General features: G+C 45.4%; 1 protein-coding gene across 1 annotated transcript in view; it reads left to right on the forward strand.

Moving 5' to 3' along the window:
• LOC121001244 (leukocyte elastase inhibitor-like) overlaps positions 1-15,707 on the forward strand; it is a 69,893-nt gene that overhangs the window by 11,880 nt on the left and 42,306 nt on the right. The window contains exon 2 of the mRNA XM_040432219.1: positions 12,475-12,650. Within this exon, the coding sequence (XP_040288153.1) occupies positions 12,483-12,650 (168 nt within the window). The 5' untranslated portion in view covers positions 12,475-12,482. The remainder of the gene's footprint in view (positions 1-12,474; positions 12,651-15,707) is intronic.

A 15,707-nucleotide genomic window follows, 5' to 3' on the forward strand; every position in this document is an offset into this window, starting at 1 on the left:
GCTCCTATAACGGAGCAGAAGAACGGAAAGGCTGAATGCTGATGTAAACTCAGCCTATGCAGTACTTTTTTTCCATCTGAAAAACAGATCTCAGAGAGAAATAGCTCAAAGGGATGCCAAATGTGCATAACCGGTGGAACAGGATCAATTTTTTTTTTTTTACAGGATCCTTTTTTTAAAGGCTGTTTTTTTTTGGGTTTTTTAAACAAGAATCATCCTGTTTTTTTATTTTCTATTCTTCTGACATTCTTCCGTCAGAAGAATGGAAAATGAAACTGAGATGTGAATTCTCCCTAATTATATTTGTTTTGAGTACTTTTTAAAAATTTTCTTGTAATTATGGTAACAGACCTTTTTATTGGCATTGTATAGGGGCCTACCTGAGAGGAGGACTAAAAGATTTTATGGTCATGACCCCCACAATAGTATTATACAGTGACTTTCTATACAGTGACATGATATACAGTATACGGTATATGTGTGGGAAACGGACAGAGTGGCAGCAGGGCGTGGTCTGGGAGTGATTTTGACTAGCTGCAGGAATGGGAGTTGCATGGGGTGGGGATTGTGAAGAAGTTGCCCATTTGCTGTGGAGTCCAGTCAGTTCTAGTTACACTACTGCCTGTAATTTTGAAGCACTGCAAAGAATAAATAATATCTTAGTTATCAACATGACCACACAGCCCTACACGTACAGTTATGTGCAGAATAATAGCAGTCTAACATCACTAATGTGTTTAATTATTATTTTTGGCAGAAAACATAATACTACATGGGAAAAAAATCATGACTAGGTTTAGCCGAGTAATGGGCAACGAACAGAATCAGCATGACATGCTCGCTAATTGGGTATAATTGACTTATTTAATGAAAGGGGGTGTTCAAATTAATAGCAGTGTGGAGTTCAATTAGTGAGGTCACTCATTCTGTGAAGAAAGGTGTCAATTATGGCCCTTATTTAAAGAAGGAGGGCAGCAAATATTGTACTTGCTGGTTTTCGGTCTTGCTCAGCGAGTAAAAGGGGTTGTTCCAGATTGTACCGAAGAAGTAAGAACTTTGATCAAGAAGTTGATTGGAGAGGGGAAAACATATAAAGAAGTGCAGAAAATAATTGGCTGCTCAGCTAAAATTATCTCCAATGCTTTAAGATGGCAAACAAAACCTGAAACACGTTGTAGGAAAAGAAATACTACCATCCGTGTAGATCATAGAATAACAAGAATGACAAGAAGCATCCAATGATCTGCTCCAGGGAAATCAAAGAAGATCTTTAATTATCTGTGAGTACTGCAACAATCAGAAGATGCCTACCTGAAGCCAAACTATTAGCAACAAACCCTCGTAGAGTACCATTGCTCAGAAAAGACGTGTTGAAAAGGTTACAGTTTGCGAAAGAACACATTGACTGGCCTACAGAGAAGTGGTGCAATATTCTATGCACAAAGGAGAGCAAGATTGTTCTTATTGAGTCTAAAGGCCACAGCAGTTTGTGAGACGACCGATAAACACTGAATTCAAGCCAAAGTACACTGTGAAGACTGTAAGACATGGAGGTGCAAGTATAATGGTTTGGGGATGTTTCTCATACTCTGGAGTCAGGCCCATTTATTACATACCAGGAACCATGAACCAGTTTATATATATCAAAATACTGGAAGGTCATGTTGCCTTATGCTGAAGAGGAAATGCCTTTGAAATGGGTGTTTCAGCAGGACAACAGCCCCAAACACACCAGTAAGTGGGTAACACCCTGGTTCTAGACCAACAAGATTGATGTTATGAAATGGCCAGCCCAATCCCCAGATATTAATCTGATTGAGAATTTGTGGAATGACATGAAAATGATGTTTTTTACTGCCAAACCCAAGAATGCAGAACTGTGGAATGTAGTCCAGTCAGTCTGGGTTGGAATATCTGTTCACAGGTGTTGGATGTTAGTTGACGCCAAGCCTCACAGATATAAAGCAGTTATCAGAAATAAAGGTTATACAACTAAATATTAGTTCAGTGATTAACAGAAAAGCTAAATCTTGAAACAAATTTCAGTTTATAGTGGAAATATCCCAGTTTGTAACCGGAAATGCAAATACTGCGATTATTCCCTTTTATTCATTTTCAGTAAAAAAAAAAAAAAGCATCCCTCACTTTCTCCAGCATTGCTCCAGGAGTGCCAAACGCCTATAACTCTGCCCTTTACCTCTCCAAACAGACATATTTCACCACCCTAATTTCATTGTCCAACAACTGAAAAAATACTCTTTGACACTTTTCACTCTCTCCTCAGTCCTAAAGTGCAGGCGCCTATCACAAACCTCTGTCTGAAGATCTGGATGCCTACTTCACAGAGAAAATAGAAAACATCTGGCATAAAATATGCTCCCAGCCACTAAGTGTCATCGATCCCCTTCCCCCCATTATTTCCTCTGGCTCACTGTCCACACTTGACCCAGTCACAGAAGTCTCCAGGCTCCTCTCTTCTTCTGGTCCTACCTCATGCACTTCTGATCCCATTCCATCACACCTACTCCAGTCTATCTCTCCACCACTCTCCTAACAAAAATCTTCAACCTCCCTCTCTCTTCTGGCCTCTTCCCCTCCTCTTTCAAACACTCTATCATTACTCCATTATTAAAAAAAAAAACTTTATCTTGACCTGTCCTGCACAACCAACTACAGACCAGTCTCCAACTTCCTATTCATCTCTAAACTCTTGGAGCATCTGGTCTGCTCTCGCCTCATCCACATTCTCTCTGCTCACTCTTTCATTGATTCATTACAATCCGGATTCCACACCCTACATTCTACAGAAACTGCCCTCAGCTACCGCAACAAAAATATGAGAACACACATATAATATAACATGATCCTTTATTGTTAAAAAGACATACAAAACACAAAATCTGACATAATGCATAATTTTGTAGCAATGCAGGAAAGTGACATAGTTAAAAAGGATCCCCACCCAGAAGCCACAAGAAGGTCAGCATATATGAGTTTCAATGGAGTGTGCAAGCTCTATAGCAAAAGACACAAACAATGTCTGTTAATGCTAACTACATAAGAACACCCATTTCGCCTCGCTTCCTCTTGGGGGCGAAACGCGCGTCGCAGTTGGTGTCCTCCTGAGGCCCTTGGTCTGTATAAGTTTCTGTTTGAACGCTACTTGTGTATACTGGCTATCGCCTTTTCATTGTTTCTCTTTGCTTAGAGTGTGTCCTACCATTTTCTTTGTCTCTAGTTTGGGATCCTTGGCACATGTTTATTAGCATGAGTATATAGGCCTGTGCAAGTATGTTTGTAGCATAATGGGTGTTCTTCTGTAGTTAGCATTAACAGACATTGTTTGTGTCTTTTGCTATAGAGCTTGCACACTCCATTGAGACTCATATTTGCGGACCTTCTTGTGGCTTCTGGGGGGGACCGTTTTTTACTATGTCACTTTCCTGCATTGCTGCTAAATTATGCATTATGTCAGATTTTGTGTTTTGTATGTCTTTTAAACAATAAAGAATCATGTTATATTATATGTGTATTCTCATATTTTTGGTGCGCTATTTGATATATGCACACATATTCAGCTATTTGTTTTTAGAAACTGCCCTCACCAAAGTGACAAATGACCTCCTGACAGCAAAATACAACAGTGACTACTCTCTGCTCATTCTCCTTGACCACTTGGTAGCTTTTGACACTGTAGACCACCATCTCCTACTCACCATGCTCCAATCTATCAGCCTAAAGGACACTGCCCTCTCCTGGTTTTCTTCATATCTCTCTGACCACTCTTTTAGTGTATCATTTGCTGGCTCCACTTCGTCTCCTCTGCTTCTTGCTGTTGGGTTTCCTCGGGGTTCAGTCCATGGTCCTTTCCTCTTCTCTCTCTACACAACCCCAATAGGACAGACCATCGGCAGATTTGATTTCCAGTACTATCTCTATGCTGATGACACACAACTATACACTTCATCCCCTGACATCACCCCTGCTGAATCACAGACCAGTGACTGTCTGTCCGCTGTCTCTAACATCATGTCCTCTCTCTATCTGAAACTGAATCTTTCACAAACTGAACATCTTGTGCTCGCTCCATCTAATAACTTACCTAAAACTGATATCTCCCTCTCAGTGTGTGGCACTATGATAATGCTTAAACAGAACGCCCGCTGTCTCGGTGTTACGTTTGACACTGATCTTTCCTTCACCCACTATATTCAATCTCTCACCTGCCTATGTTGCCTGCACCTCAAAAATATCTGTAGAATCCACCCTTTTCTCATCTTGGAAACAATAAAAATTCTCATTGTTGCATTACTGATGCATTCCTGACTCAATTAATGTAACTTACTATTGACTGACCTCCCCTCACCAGACTTTCTCCTCTTCAATCTATCCTTAATGCAGCAGCCAGGGTCACCTATTTGTCTAACCACCACTCCGATGCCTCCACTCTGTGCCAGTCATTGCACTGGTTGCCCATAAAGTATAGAATCAAATTTAAACTGCTTGTCCTCACCCACAAAGCTCTCCACAGCGCTGCACCCCCCCCCCCTACATCTCTTCCCTCATCTCTGTCTACCACCCTACCAGTGCTCTACGCTCTGAAAACGATTTACGACTGACATCTACCATAATCCAAACCTCTCACTCCTGGCTTCAAGACTTCTCCCAAGCTGCACCAATTCTCTGGAATGCCCTACACCAAGAAATTAGGTTGAATGACAATATACACAGTTTTAGGCACGCCCTAAAAACACCTCTTATTAGGGTGGCATATCACATTCCTTGATCTAACTCCTCTCCATATATAGCCCATTTATCATAGTTTTCTGAACCTGATCCTCCACCAAATTTTCCACCGCACCCATGCACACAGAAGCACTACAGATATCGGCTGGTGACTGGCTCATCCAGCTCCCCTATTTTCCCAAGATGGCTGGACCATTGTACAAAACAAGCACTTTTACCTTTTGTGTCACCCCTACCTCCTCATAGATTGTAAGCTCTTGCGAGCAGGGCCCTCATTCCTCTTGTTCTAATTATTGACTAACCTGTTGCTATGCATGTAACGGATCTCCTGGCACCCTGACCGGGTGCCTCCGTCGATGGATACTCCTAGCGCTTCCCAAAGACTCCAAGCACTCCACTGGACACCATAACCGCCACAGACCCCACGAACCGCCGAAGCTTGGTTGAGGTCTCGCCATCTCCTACCCACCCTGGACCTTCAACAAGGCTCCAGGCTCCAGTGGGTTAACCTCTCCTAAATCCAGAGAGCGGGAACAGCTCTTACAAGAGGTAGTAGTTATAGCCAGGGGAGTATAGAAAATCTTCAGCGTATAGCAATCCCCAGTGTCGATCAGTTACCCAAACACCAGCCTCAACATGATGAAGGGTAAAACAGGAACTCTTTATTGAACACACAGCATTGACTTATATACACATGACATACTGAGGACATGTCATAGCAGCCAATCCTGTACAGTTTAAGCACAACACTAACCCTATTCAACAAACACACTGGCATTGTCTTTGACGCAATCAACAATTAACATGCAAACAGATATCTTCACCCCCTCCATAATTAAAAGGATAAGGGACGAGGAGACACATGTGATGGGATTATCTCCTGAGTGTATCATAGGAGTCGGCTGCTATTATAATCAACTATCTTAATCCCATCACTAACACAATCAGTGGGAGTCTCAGTGCAGAGTTAACCCTTTTTGTGTTGCTGAATCCACACAATGCCTTTTTAATGGGCCATAGGAAATATGTGGCATATAAATTACACACATAAATCAGGGTTCATAGTTCCTTGTAACCCCAAAAGGTCTGAGGGGGTCTCCATTGTTCTCAGTCCATAGTCTGTAGGAAGGAGGCTAGCCCTCAGGCTCCTCCAGCAGCCCCAGTGGCGGTTCAGTCCGTCACAATGCATGACTGTTTGTACATGAACCCCTGAATTGTAAAGCGCTGCAGAATATGTTGGCGCTATATAAATAAAGATTAGTATTATTATTATTAACTGGTCGTTAGTGTCCTCAGCTGCCTGCCTAGCCGAGACCGCCCGCTTACAGCGCTCACAGATACAAATGTCTCAAGTTTGTATTACAATCTTTTGTGCTTTTAACTGTACCAATTAACATTTTAAGTATTCTATTAGCTTTGCAATATGTTATTCACATTCTTTTTTTAATTTGGTGCAATATATGCCATGGTAGAAAGAACAGTAAGGCCAAGTTCGACGACCAGGCCTATTTACTCCCAAGTTAATGTGGCAATGGTACTAATCACCTAGGGGCCAGAGGGGTAAAACCTAGCATTTAATATAGGTAATTCTAAAATAGATGGACGCTAGAGGGTGAACCTCTTTGACAAACAACATGAAACAGCCCTAAGGGCCTAGACTAAACATACACGTACAATATGGTGAAAAAATATATATACAGGAACGTTCTCACCCAGGTGTGGAGGTAGACCGAGGGTTCTCTCAAACGATGTTGAAGGTAGAGATGGACCTGTAATGGTGGATCGCCATACTGGAAGGTGCCAAGCGCGTTCGCCCCTGTACGTTGTTGGATAACAGGGCAGGTAAGCCCTAGAAAGCCCTATGTGAGGGACAGGGGCTGTTACGCCCTACCTATCTATACGAGGAACTTGCCCCGCAAGGGGCGTCCCCGTCCGGATACCTGACCCTGTGGGGGCGGAATCCCTAATAAACCCTATGTGAGTACTCAGTCCTCAAGAAATAAGCTGTGTCAACCACGGCATGGAGCGGTGGTGTGGTCAACACTTCCCCTCCATGTATCTCTATGGAAGACTCGGAGATACACAAGTGCTGTATCTGCGGCTCTCCCATAGACAGGGCCGATCCTACACGGGGTGCAGTGGGTGCCCCGCACCCCAGCGCTGTGGCCCTGGTGACAAGTGGGGGCGGCTGCGGCCGGCGGCAGGGCAGAGCAGGAGATGAGCGCCTCCATTGCGGAAGCGCTCATCTCCATAGTCATCTGTATTGCCGTCCTCAGGACGGCAATACAGATGCCTGTGCTGCGGCAGAGGAGGGAGAGGTGTGTCCCCTCCTGTTCCTCTGATAGGCTGCCGGCTTAGTGCTGGCAGCCTATCAGAGGCCGGTGATGGCGCGATGACGTCATCGCGTCGCCTGAGCCGTATAGCGAGGGACACAGACGGAAGAGGCGGCCTGCATCGCATCGCATTGCTGGAGGTAAGTATAAGTGTATTATTTTTTTTTATTTTTTTATATAGGTACAATACTGGGCTGGCACATGATAAGGGGGGCTACTGGGCTGGCACATAAGGGGGGCTACTGGGCTGGCACATAAGGGGGGACTACTGGGCTGGGCTGGCACATGATAAGGGGGGCTACTGGGCTGGCACATGATAAGGGGGGACTACTGGGCTGGCACATGATAAGGGGGGGCTACTGGGCTGGCACATAAGGGGGGCTACTGGGCTGGCACATAAGGGGGGACTACTGGGCTGGGCTGGCACATGATAAGGGGGGCTACTGGGCTGGCACATGATAAGGGGGGACTACTGGGCTGGCACATGATAAGGGGGGACTACTGGGCTGGCACATGATAAGGGGGGCTACTGGCACATGATATGGGGGGCTACTGGCACATGATATGGGGGCACTCTGGCTACTGGCACATGATATGGGGGCACTCTGGCTACTGGCACATGATAATGGGGGGGATCTGGCTACTGGCACATGATATGGGGGGGGGCTCTGGCTACTGGCACATGATAAGGGGGGCTACTGGCACATGATAAGGGGGGCTACTGGCACATGATAAGGGGGCTACTGGCACATGATAAGGGGGGCTACTGGCACATGATAAGGAGGGCTACTGGCACATAGGGGGGCTACTGGCACATAAGGGGGGCTACTGGCACATGATATGGGGGGGCTCTGGCTACTGGCATATGATATGGGGGGCTCTGGCTACTGGCACATGATGGTGGGGGGGCTCTTATTTCTGGCACATGATTGGGGGCACTCTGGCTACTGGCACATGATATGGGGGGCTCTGGCTACTGACACATGATATGGGGGGGCTCTGGCTACTGACATGATATGGGGGGGCTCTGGCTACTGGCACATGATGGTGGGGGGGCTCTTATTACTGGCACATGATTGGGGGCATCTATGGGGGCACATCTTACTGCAGATTATTGGGGGGCACTATAGGGGCATCTACTGAGGCTAAAAAAGAAGATATTTTATATGGGGGCTCTGTATAGGGGCATTTTATACTGGGACACATTATGGTGGGTACTATGGGGAAGGGGGGGGCACTATGGGGGTCATCTACGGGGGCACTGAGAAGGGGTATTTTATATTGGCACATTATGGGAACATTAGCTCAACTGGGGGCATTACAAATGTTTTGCATATTATAAGGAGAATTATTACTACTGGGGGGGCATTATGGTGGGCTTTATTACTTCCCCATGGTATGACCCCCTAGTAGCAGCACCAGCCTCTCCCTGCTCTGCTATCCCTCTGCCCTTTCTCCAAATCCTTATTATGAAATCTTTCTCATTAGGTTAAAGCACAACCTCAGCTCCGCCGAGCCCCCGGCCAAAGTGTTGAAGTGGCGTCCGAGATCCCAAGGGCCAAGTCAAGTAACTGTAAGTTGTTATGGGGGTTCTACAAAAGAGCTATCGTGGGGCAAAGTTCATATTCGTGTTTACACACGTGTTTTAAAATGAATGCTTTCTCCTATTATAAACAAGTAAATAATGACGCAATGCTGTGGGGCTGGTGTGCAACTTTTTCCAGGGCTGGTTTTTATCCCCAGTCCGGCCCTGGTCGAGCGAGCCGCCGGGACTTTTTTTTTTTTGACTTTTTTTTTTTTTAAGCCGAGCAGCCGAGCCGCCGATTCGTGGGGCTGAAGTTGTTGCCATAGAAACATTGTAAAGGGGAGGTGTTAGTAAGATAACCACGCCCATGTGGGGGCGCCAGAAATATTTCTGCACCCAGGCGCCTGTGACCCTAGGATCGGCCCTGCCCATAGATATATAGAGGGGGAGTGTTGACCACCGCTCCGGGCACAAGGAGATCCGGAGTACCATACAGGAGATCGTGGGGGATACCATTGGCCGTACCCCCCCGATCAGACACTTATCTCCTATCCTTTGGATAGGGTATTTATTTTCCTATCCCGGAGTACCCCTTTAATATGCAGTGACATCACAGTAAAGGGTTAATATGCACAGTGACATCATAGTACAGGGTATACACAGTGATGTCACAGTCGGGGTTAAGCAGCTGCATGCTTGCAGCACATAGTACAGGATGATCTTGTACCTTAGGCTTATATTCACTGGTCGGGCACCACTGTCTCTCTGTGGGCGGCAGCCAGACACGGACTGAGGTAAGGGCCCTGGCTCCTTCTTTTTCTCCCCTGCGTGGCTGCGCAGAGCTCTGGGGGCGGAGCTGGCAACGTTCAGAAAACGTGCCCGTGCGGCGGCACGCTCCGAGCCCCAGCAGCCACTGCTCTCTTAAAGAGGCAGAGAGGGGCTCAGAGCGGCCGCGGGCCCCGCTGCGGCTCTTCCATTCCATTAGTCCGCTTACTCCACCCGCCAGACGGCCGCGGAAGCCAATAATTGTACTCAGAGGCGTTGCTAGGGTCTCAGAAGATCCGGGGCCCAAGCCCCAATGAATATGGCCCAGTTCTCTAAATCGACCCTGCCCCCGCACACCGCATTTTGCTGTACTTGCTATACAGCAGCACATACCCGTCACATCCAGGGCCTCCCAGGTGACGTCTCCTCTGATGTAGATCTTCTCTGTCATCATCTTCTCCACTCGGTCCGTACAACTTCTCTCAGCCGCCTCGCCTCTGCAGAGTGTGACACACGGACATCTTAACTTCCTCACATTCCTATCATCACCCCCAACCTGGAGTCCCCACAGTGTTATCCTGTGCTCGCTGTGCCCCCCAATATCCCCAAATACTATCCTGAAGGAGCCCCCCATAGTAATAGTACTCCTCATAGTCCCACCAATAGTAATTCCCTTTTAGAATGCCCTTATTAGTAATACTACCCCCCACACTGTCCTCATTATGTAATTAGCCCCCCACACTGCCTCATTAAGTAATTTGCCCCCACACTGCCCCACATTATGTAATTTGCCCCCACACTTCCCACATTATGTAATTTGCCCCCACACTGTGTCACAAGCAGACAGCTGAGAAGTTCTGACAGGAGCCGTTCAGATCCTCCCCCTTAAGTTTCTTTGTTTTGGTTTCTGTTCCTCACCTCGTTAGGCTATCTCAGCTGTCATGCAGTCAGACTCATTACCTCCCTTTATATTCTCCCCCATAAGGTAGTTGGGTGTGGCTGATACAACTTCCTGGAATGAGTGTGCATGCTGTCTTCAGCTCCCAGCTTCCAGCTACCAGTTCTCAGTTCACAGTCGTCTGCAGATCAGCTCCCAGCTTCCAGCTACCAGTTCTCAGTTCACAGTCGTCTGCAGATAAGTGCTGTTTTAGTATTTATGATTTTCTGTTGTCTGGATCCAGGTGACCCTGACTCCCTCCGTGTCTGTGTAGGGAGCCGGTGGTCGTGTCCCCTCACTATTGTAGGGCCTTCAGGTTAAGATAGCCGAGGTACGTGGATATGCGCCCATTCACCTTTAGAGTGGTCGCATAGGCTGAGCAATAAGGGAGAGCGGCAGGTCGATTGCAGGGGTCTCCCTTTTGTTCCTTAGTTGTGGATCCAGTTAGTCATCATTTGTTATTTGTATCATATTGTTTCCTGTACACCATCCGTGACACACTGCCTCACATTAAGTAATTTGCACCCCACATTGCCCCACATTATGTAATTTGCCCCCACACTGCCCCACATTATGTAATTTCCCCCCACACTGCCCCACATTATGTAATTTGCCCCCACACTGCCCCACATTATGTAATTTCCCCCCACACTGCCCCACATTATGTTATTTGCCCCCACACTGCCTCCATTAAGTAATTTGCCCCCCACACTGCCTCACATTGTCATTTCCCCCCCACATTGCCCCCCACATTATGTAATTTGCCCCCATTAAATAATTTGTCCGCCACACTGCCCCCCATTAAGTAATTTGCCCCCACACTTCCTCACATTATGTAATTTGCCCCCATTAAGTAATTTGCCCCCCCACACTGCCCCCATTAAGTAATTTCTACAACACACTGCCCCCCATTAAGTAATTTTCCCCCCACACTGCCTCACATTATGTAATTTTCCGGGCCCCCCACACTGCCCCATATTAAGTAATTTGCCCCCCACCCTGTACTTGTTCCGCTGTTCTGCTAGGCTGCTGCACGGGCATGAGTTCAGTCACTTCAGAGCGCAACCCCGTCCTGCAGCGCTTAATCCCGCGAGACCCGTGACCTCCCCCGGCGTGTCTTGTGGGATCACGCTCCAAAGTGACTGAATTCATGACTGCGCAGCAGCCTAGCAGATCAGCGGAACAAGTACAAGGGGGGTGGGGAATAGCATTCAGGGTACTTGCGGCGGTGTCTGGTGGGAGCCAGAGCAAGGCCCCCACCAGCGCGAAGCCTTAGGCAGTGGCCTAATGGAAGAGCCGCCTCTGCTCAGGATACAATATTTTCAACATACAATGGTCTTTTCTGACCCATCATAAGTTGAAACTAGACTCAACATACAATGTTTTGGACTCAGATCCATCCAATCAAGGTCACTTCTCTGATAAATAGATGTATTAGTTGCCAGTTAGCAGCTATTCCTGACTGTTATATGTAAGGACTTGTTTTATATGTCTTAGTTATCTGCTTATATGTCTTAAATCTTAATTTTCTCTTATCTTGGATAACATTTTGGGGCTGTGGAACCGATTACTCAACTTACAATGGTTTCAACATAAAATGGTCGTCTTGGAACCAATTAGTATTGTAACTTGAGGGACCACTGTATAAATATAGCCATGCATATGCCTATGTCTTGTATCCAATGTTTGTATAAAGAAGGGGTTTGTGTCCCTGAAACAAGTCACAATTTTGGAATTAAAGTTGAAATCATCTTGAATAACGTTGGAGTTTGGCGCTGGCCTTTCTTTTATCCACAGGTTTGAGACACTATCAGTGCCTCAGATTTCTTCTTCACAATCCTTTGACAACCTGCTTTTCCGCCGGCGAGGATCCATGATCTGCTGCCTCCGTGATTTCACCCATTACATGCTTAATCAGTGGTTGTGACTCATCACAATCCAAAAAGTTGAGAGCATTACCTACAGCTACACTCGTGTGAATACACGTGACATTACTGTACTACCCTATGTGGTGCTTGGCGCTGTATTTTTATTAATTTCATCTTTGTGTATAAAAAGACTGCTGTGTATATAAGATGGGACCTGAGGGGCAGAAACAGATAGTGGGGCTGGTACAGCTTCTAAGTATGCATGCAACATATTGAACTCCATCTTCTTTCTTTTTTCAGGATCTAAAATGGAGGCACTGAGTTATGCATGCACCAATTTTTCACTTGATTTATTCAGGAAATTATGTCAAAACAACCCTCAAGGAAATATCTTCTACTCGCCACTAAGTATCTCATCAGCATTGGCCATGATATTCTTAGGTACAAAAGGTAAAACTGCTGAACAAGTGTCCAAGGTAGGTAACATATACCTACATAGTACCCATTGCCTATGGTGGCTCTTAATCTACAATCAGAAAATGCATATGCAATGTAATATTATTCTACGCAGAATTCAAACATTTCTATAAGGTTGTGAAGTTTATGCAACTGCTTATTGCCCTTGGTACAAAGAATCACCACATGAGTTCTGAGCTGGATATTTCTTCATTATTGTTATATCATGTAGTATCATAGGTCAGTTCTCTGAGTCAACTAAAACCATAGTAATTTGCTTCTTATCAGCTGAGGATATCTAATGATCATAGTCTCACCATAACAACCCATGCCGTAACAATGCTTAACCGCTTGCCGCACACGTAACGCCGATAGGCGTCCGGGCGGCAGCGCTCTCAGCGACGCCTATTGGCGTCATCTCGTGAGACCTGAGATTTCCTCACGGGAGCGCGCGTTCACAGGAGCGCGCAGTTCACAAGTTGATCTACAGCCTGCCAGCGCTGATCATTCGCTGGCAGGCTGTAGATGTTAAAAAAATCGCATCAGAAAGGTATATTAGACGCTGTTTTGTTAACAGCATCTGATATACCTGCTACCTGGTCCTGTGGTGGTCCCTTTGCTTGGATCGACCACCAGAGGACACAGGCAGCTCTGTAAGTAGCACCACACTACACACACCCCCTCCTGTCACTTATTAACCCCTTATTAACCCCTGATCACCACATATAGACTCCCTGATCACCCCCCCTGTCATTGATCACCCCCCTGTAAGGCTCCATTCAGACGTCCGTATGTGTTTTGTGGATCCGCAAAACACCGACACCGGCAATGTGCTTTCCGCATTTTGCGGATCTGCACATTGCCAGAACTATATAGAAAGTGCATTTTCTTGTCCGCAAATGCGGACAAGAATAGGACATGTTCTATATTTTTGCGGAACGGAAGTGCGGACCCGGAAGTGCGGACCCGGAAGTGCAGATCCGCAATTTCGGATCCGAGCGGGACAAAGTCTGTCCCCATAGAAATGAATGGGTCCGCAATTCTGTTCCGCAAAATGCGGAACAGAATTGCGGACGTGTGAATGGGGCCTAAGGGTCCCTTATCACCGCCAGTTAGTTAGCCACTTGTTAGGTAGTTAGCGTCCAGCCCACCGCACTGCAGTCACTAATTAGTTGCTGATTAGCGTCATCGCTGTCGCTAATCAGCACTAGTACTATATAGTATCTGTAAGTGATCAAGACTGATAGCAATCAGATCTATATAAGTACATTAGGGTCACCTTAGGCTCTACAAAAAACGCAGTGTTCGCCCGATCAGGCCTGATCTTGTGCGCACACTTGCGTTCAGTCAGCCCCACCGCAGTGACAGAAATGGTTTTTTTCTGATCACTGCAAAAACACCTTAAAATTGCTGCAGCACTATAAAGATCACTTTTGAGCTTTTTGGATCTTTATAAGCGATCGCAGCTTTTTTTTTTTTTTTTTTGCACATTTTTTGGCAGAGATTTTTTCATCCACATTGATCTATGCGAATTAAGAAATCTGTGCCGTTCATTTTTCCTTTCAGCCCAGAGGCTGAACGAAAAAAATAAATCTTATTACCCGTATGCTCAATATAAGGCCTTATGCACACGACCGTGCCGTTTTTTGCGGTCCGCAAACGGCAAATTAGAAAGAAGACACCCCAAGGTATTCCGTGAGGGGTATGGTGAGTTCATGTAAAATTTTATTTTTTGTCACTAGTGAAATATGAGACTTTGTAAGAAAAAAAAAAAACTATTTCCGCTAACTTGTGCCCAAAAAAAAATCTTCTATGAACTCGCCATTCCCCTCACGGAATACCTTGGGGTGTCTTCTTTCCAAAATGGGGTCACTTGTGGGGTATTTATACTGCCCTGGCATTTTAGGGGCCCTAAAGAGTGAGAAGTAGTTTGGAATCCAAATGCGTAAAAATGCCCTGTGAAATCCTAAAGGTACTCATTGGAATTTGGGCCCCTTTGCGCACCTAGGCTGAAAAAAAAATGTCACACATGTGGTATCACCGCACTCAGAAGAAGTAGGGCAATGTGTTTTGGGGTGTATTTTTACATATAATGTGTTTTTAGTGCACCTACAAAGAAGATTTCACCTAATGTTCAGAAAAAGGTATAACAATTTAAGAAATAGTAGGGCACACCTACAATTAGCTGCACATGGAGAGTTTTTATGAAAACAATGTATTTTATTCAAACCAAATTGTATATAGTATTACATAAAATCGTTATTAAACATATATACTTAGCATGCTATATAATATTTATAATAGTACATATAAGATCAATAAAATCAATAAAAATAAATATCATAGAAGAAAAAAGTCCTGTTGAGTTCCTCAATTTAGTTGTTACTTTCTTTAGCTTGGTATAAATATGTTATATTATTCATCCAGCAGGTGGCCCAGATAAAATAATCGCAGTCGGCGATGCTGGGGTTAAGGAGAGAAAATATCATGCACAAACTTCAATATAGTTGGATGAAATCTTTAACTCTGTATCGTTGTATTGAACTATTCATCCAGCAGGTGGCCCAGATACAAATTGCAGTCAGCAATGCTGGGGTTAAGGAGAAAAAGTCATGAACAGACTACAATAGTCAGATAGAATCTAATGTTGTATAGTCACTTGTATTTCTTTGGTAGAATAGTTAGTGTATCAGATGCCCCTGTCCACTGACTCGGCATTTGAGTTTACTCACAGTTTGTTAAATCTTTACCGGTTATACTGCGACTACCGTGGCGTCCCACGTGTAGTACGATTACTGCAGGCAGTGGTGTGGTTTCCAAGAGGTTTCTCTGTAGGTGTGGGGATCCTCGGTAATCACTTGTAGGAGTGCCGTGTTAGTGGTTTTCCTGAAGTGATTCCTGCACAGATGCTTTAATCAAGCGGCAGGTCAGGTTTCACTGTGGCTGTCAATTTTCGGTTTTTCCTTTAAAGTATCGATACCGATCCCTCACCTTATGTTCAACTTGAAGCGCTACAAAGTCCCAATCCTATATTTGATTTCATGGGGTTATCCTTACCAAACGCGTTTCGGAGTTAA

This window comes from Bufo bufo, chromosome 5 (assembly GCF_905171765.1).
Source record: "Bufo bufo chromosome 5, aBufBuf1.1, whole genome shotgun sequence".
Lineage (NCBI taxonomy): Eukaryota > Metazoa > Chordata > Amphibia > Anura > Bufonidae > Bufo > Bufo bufo.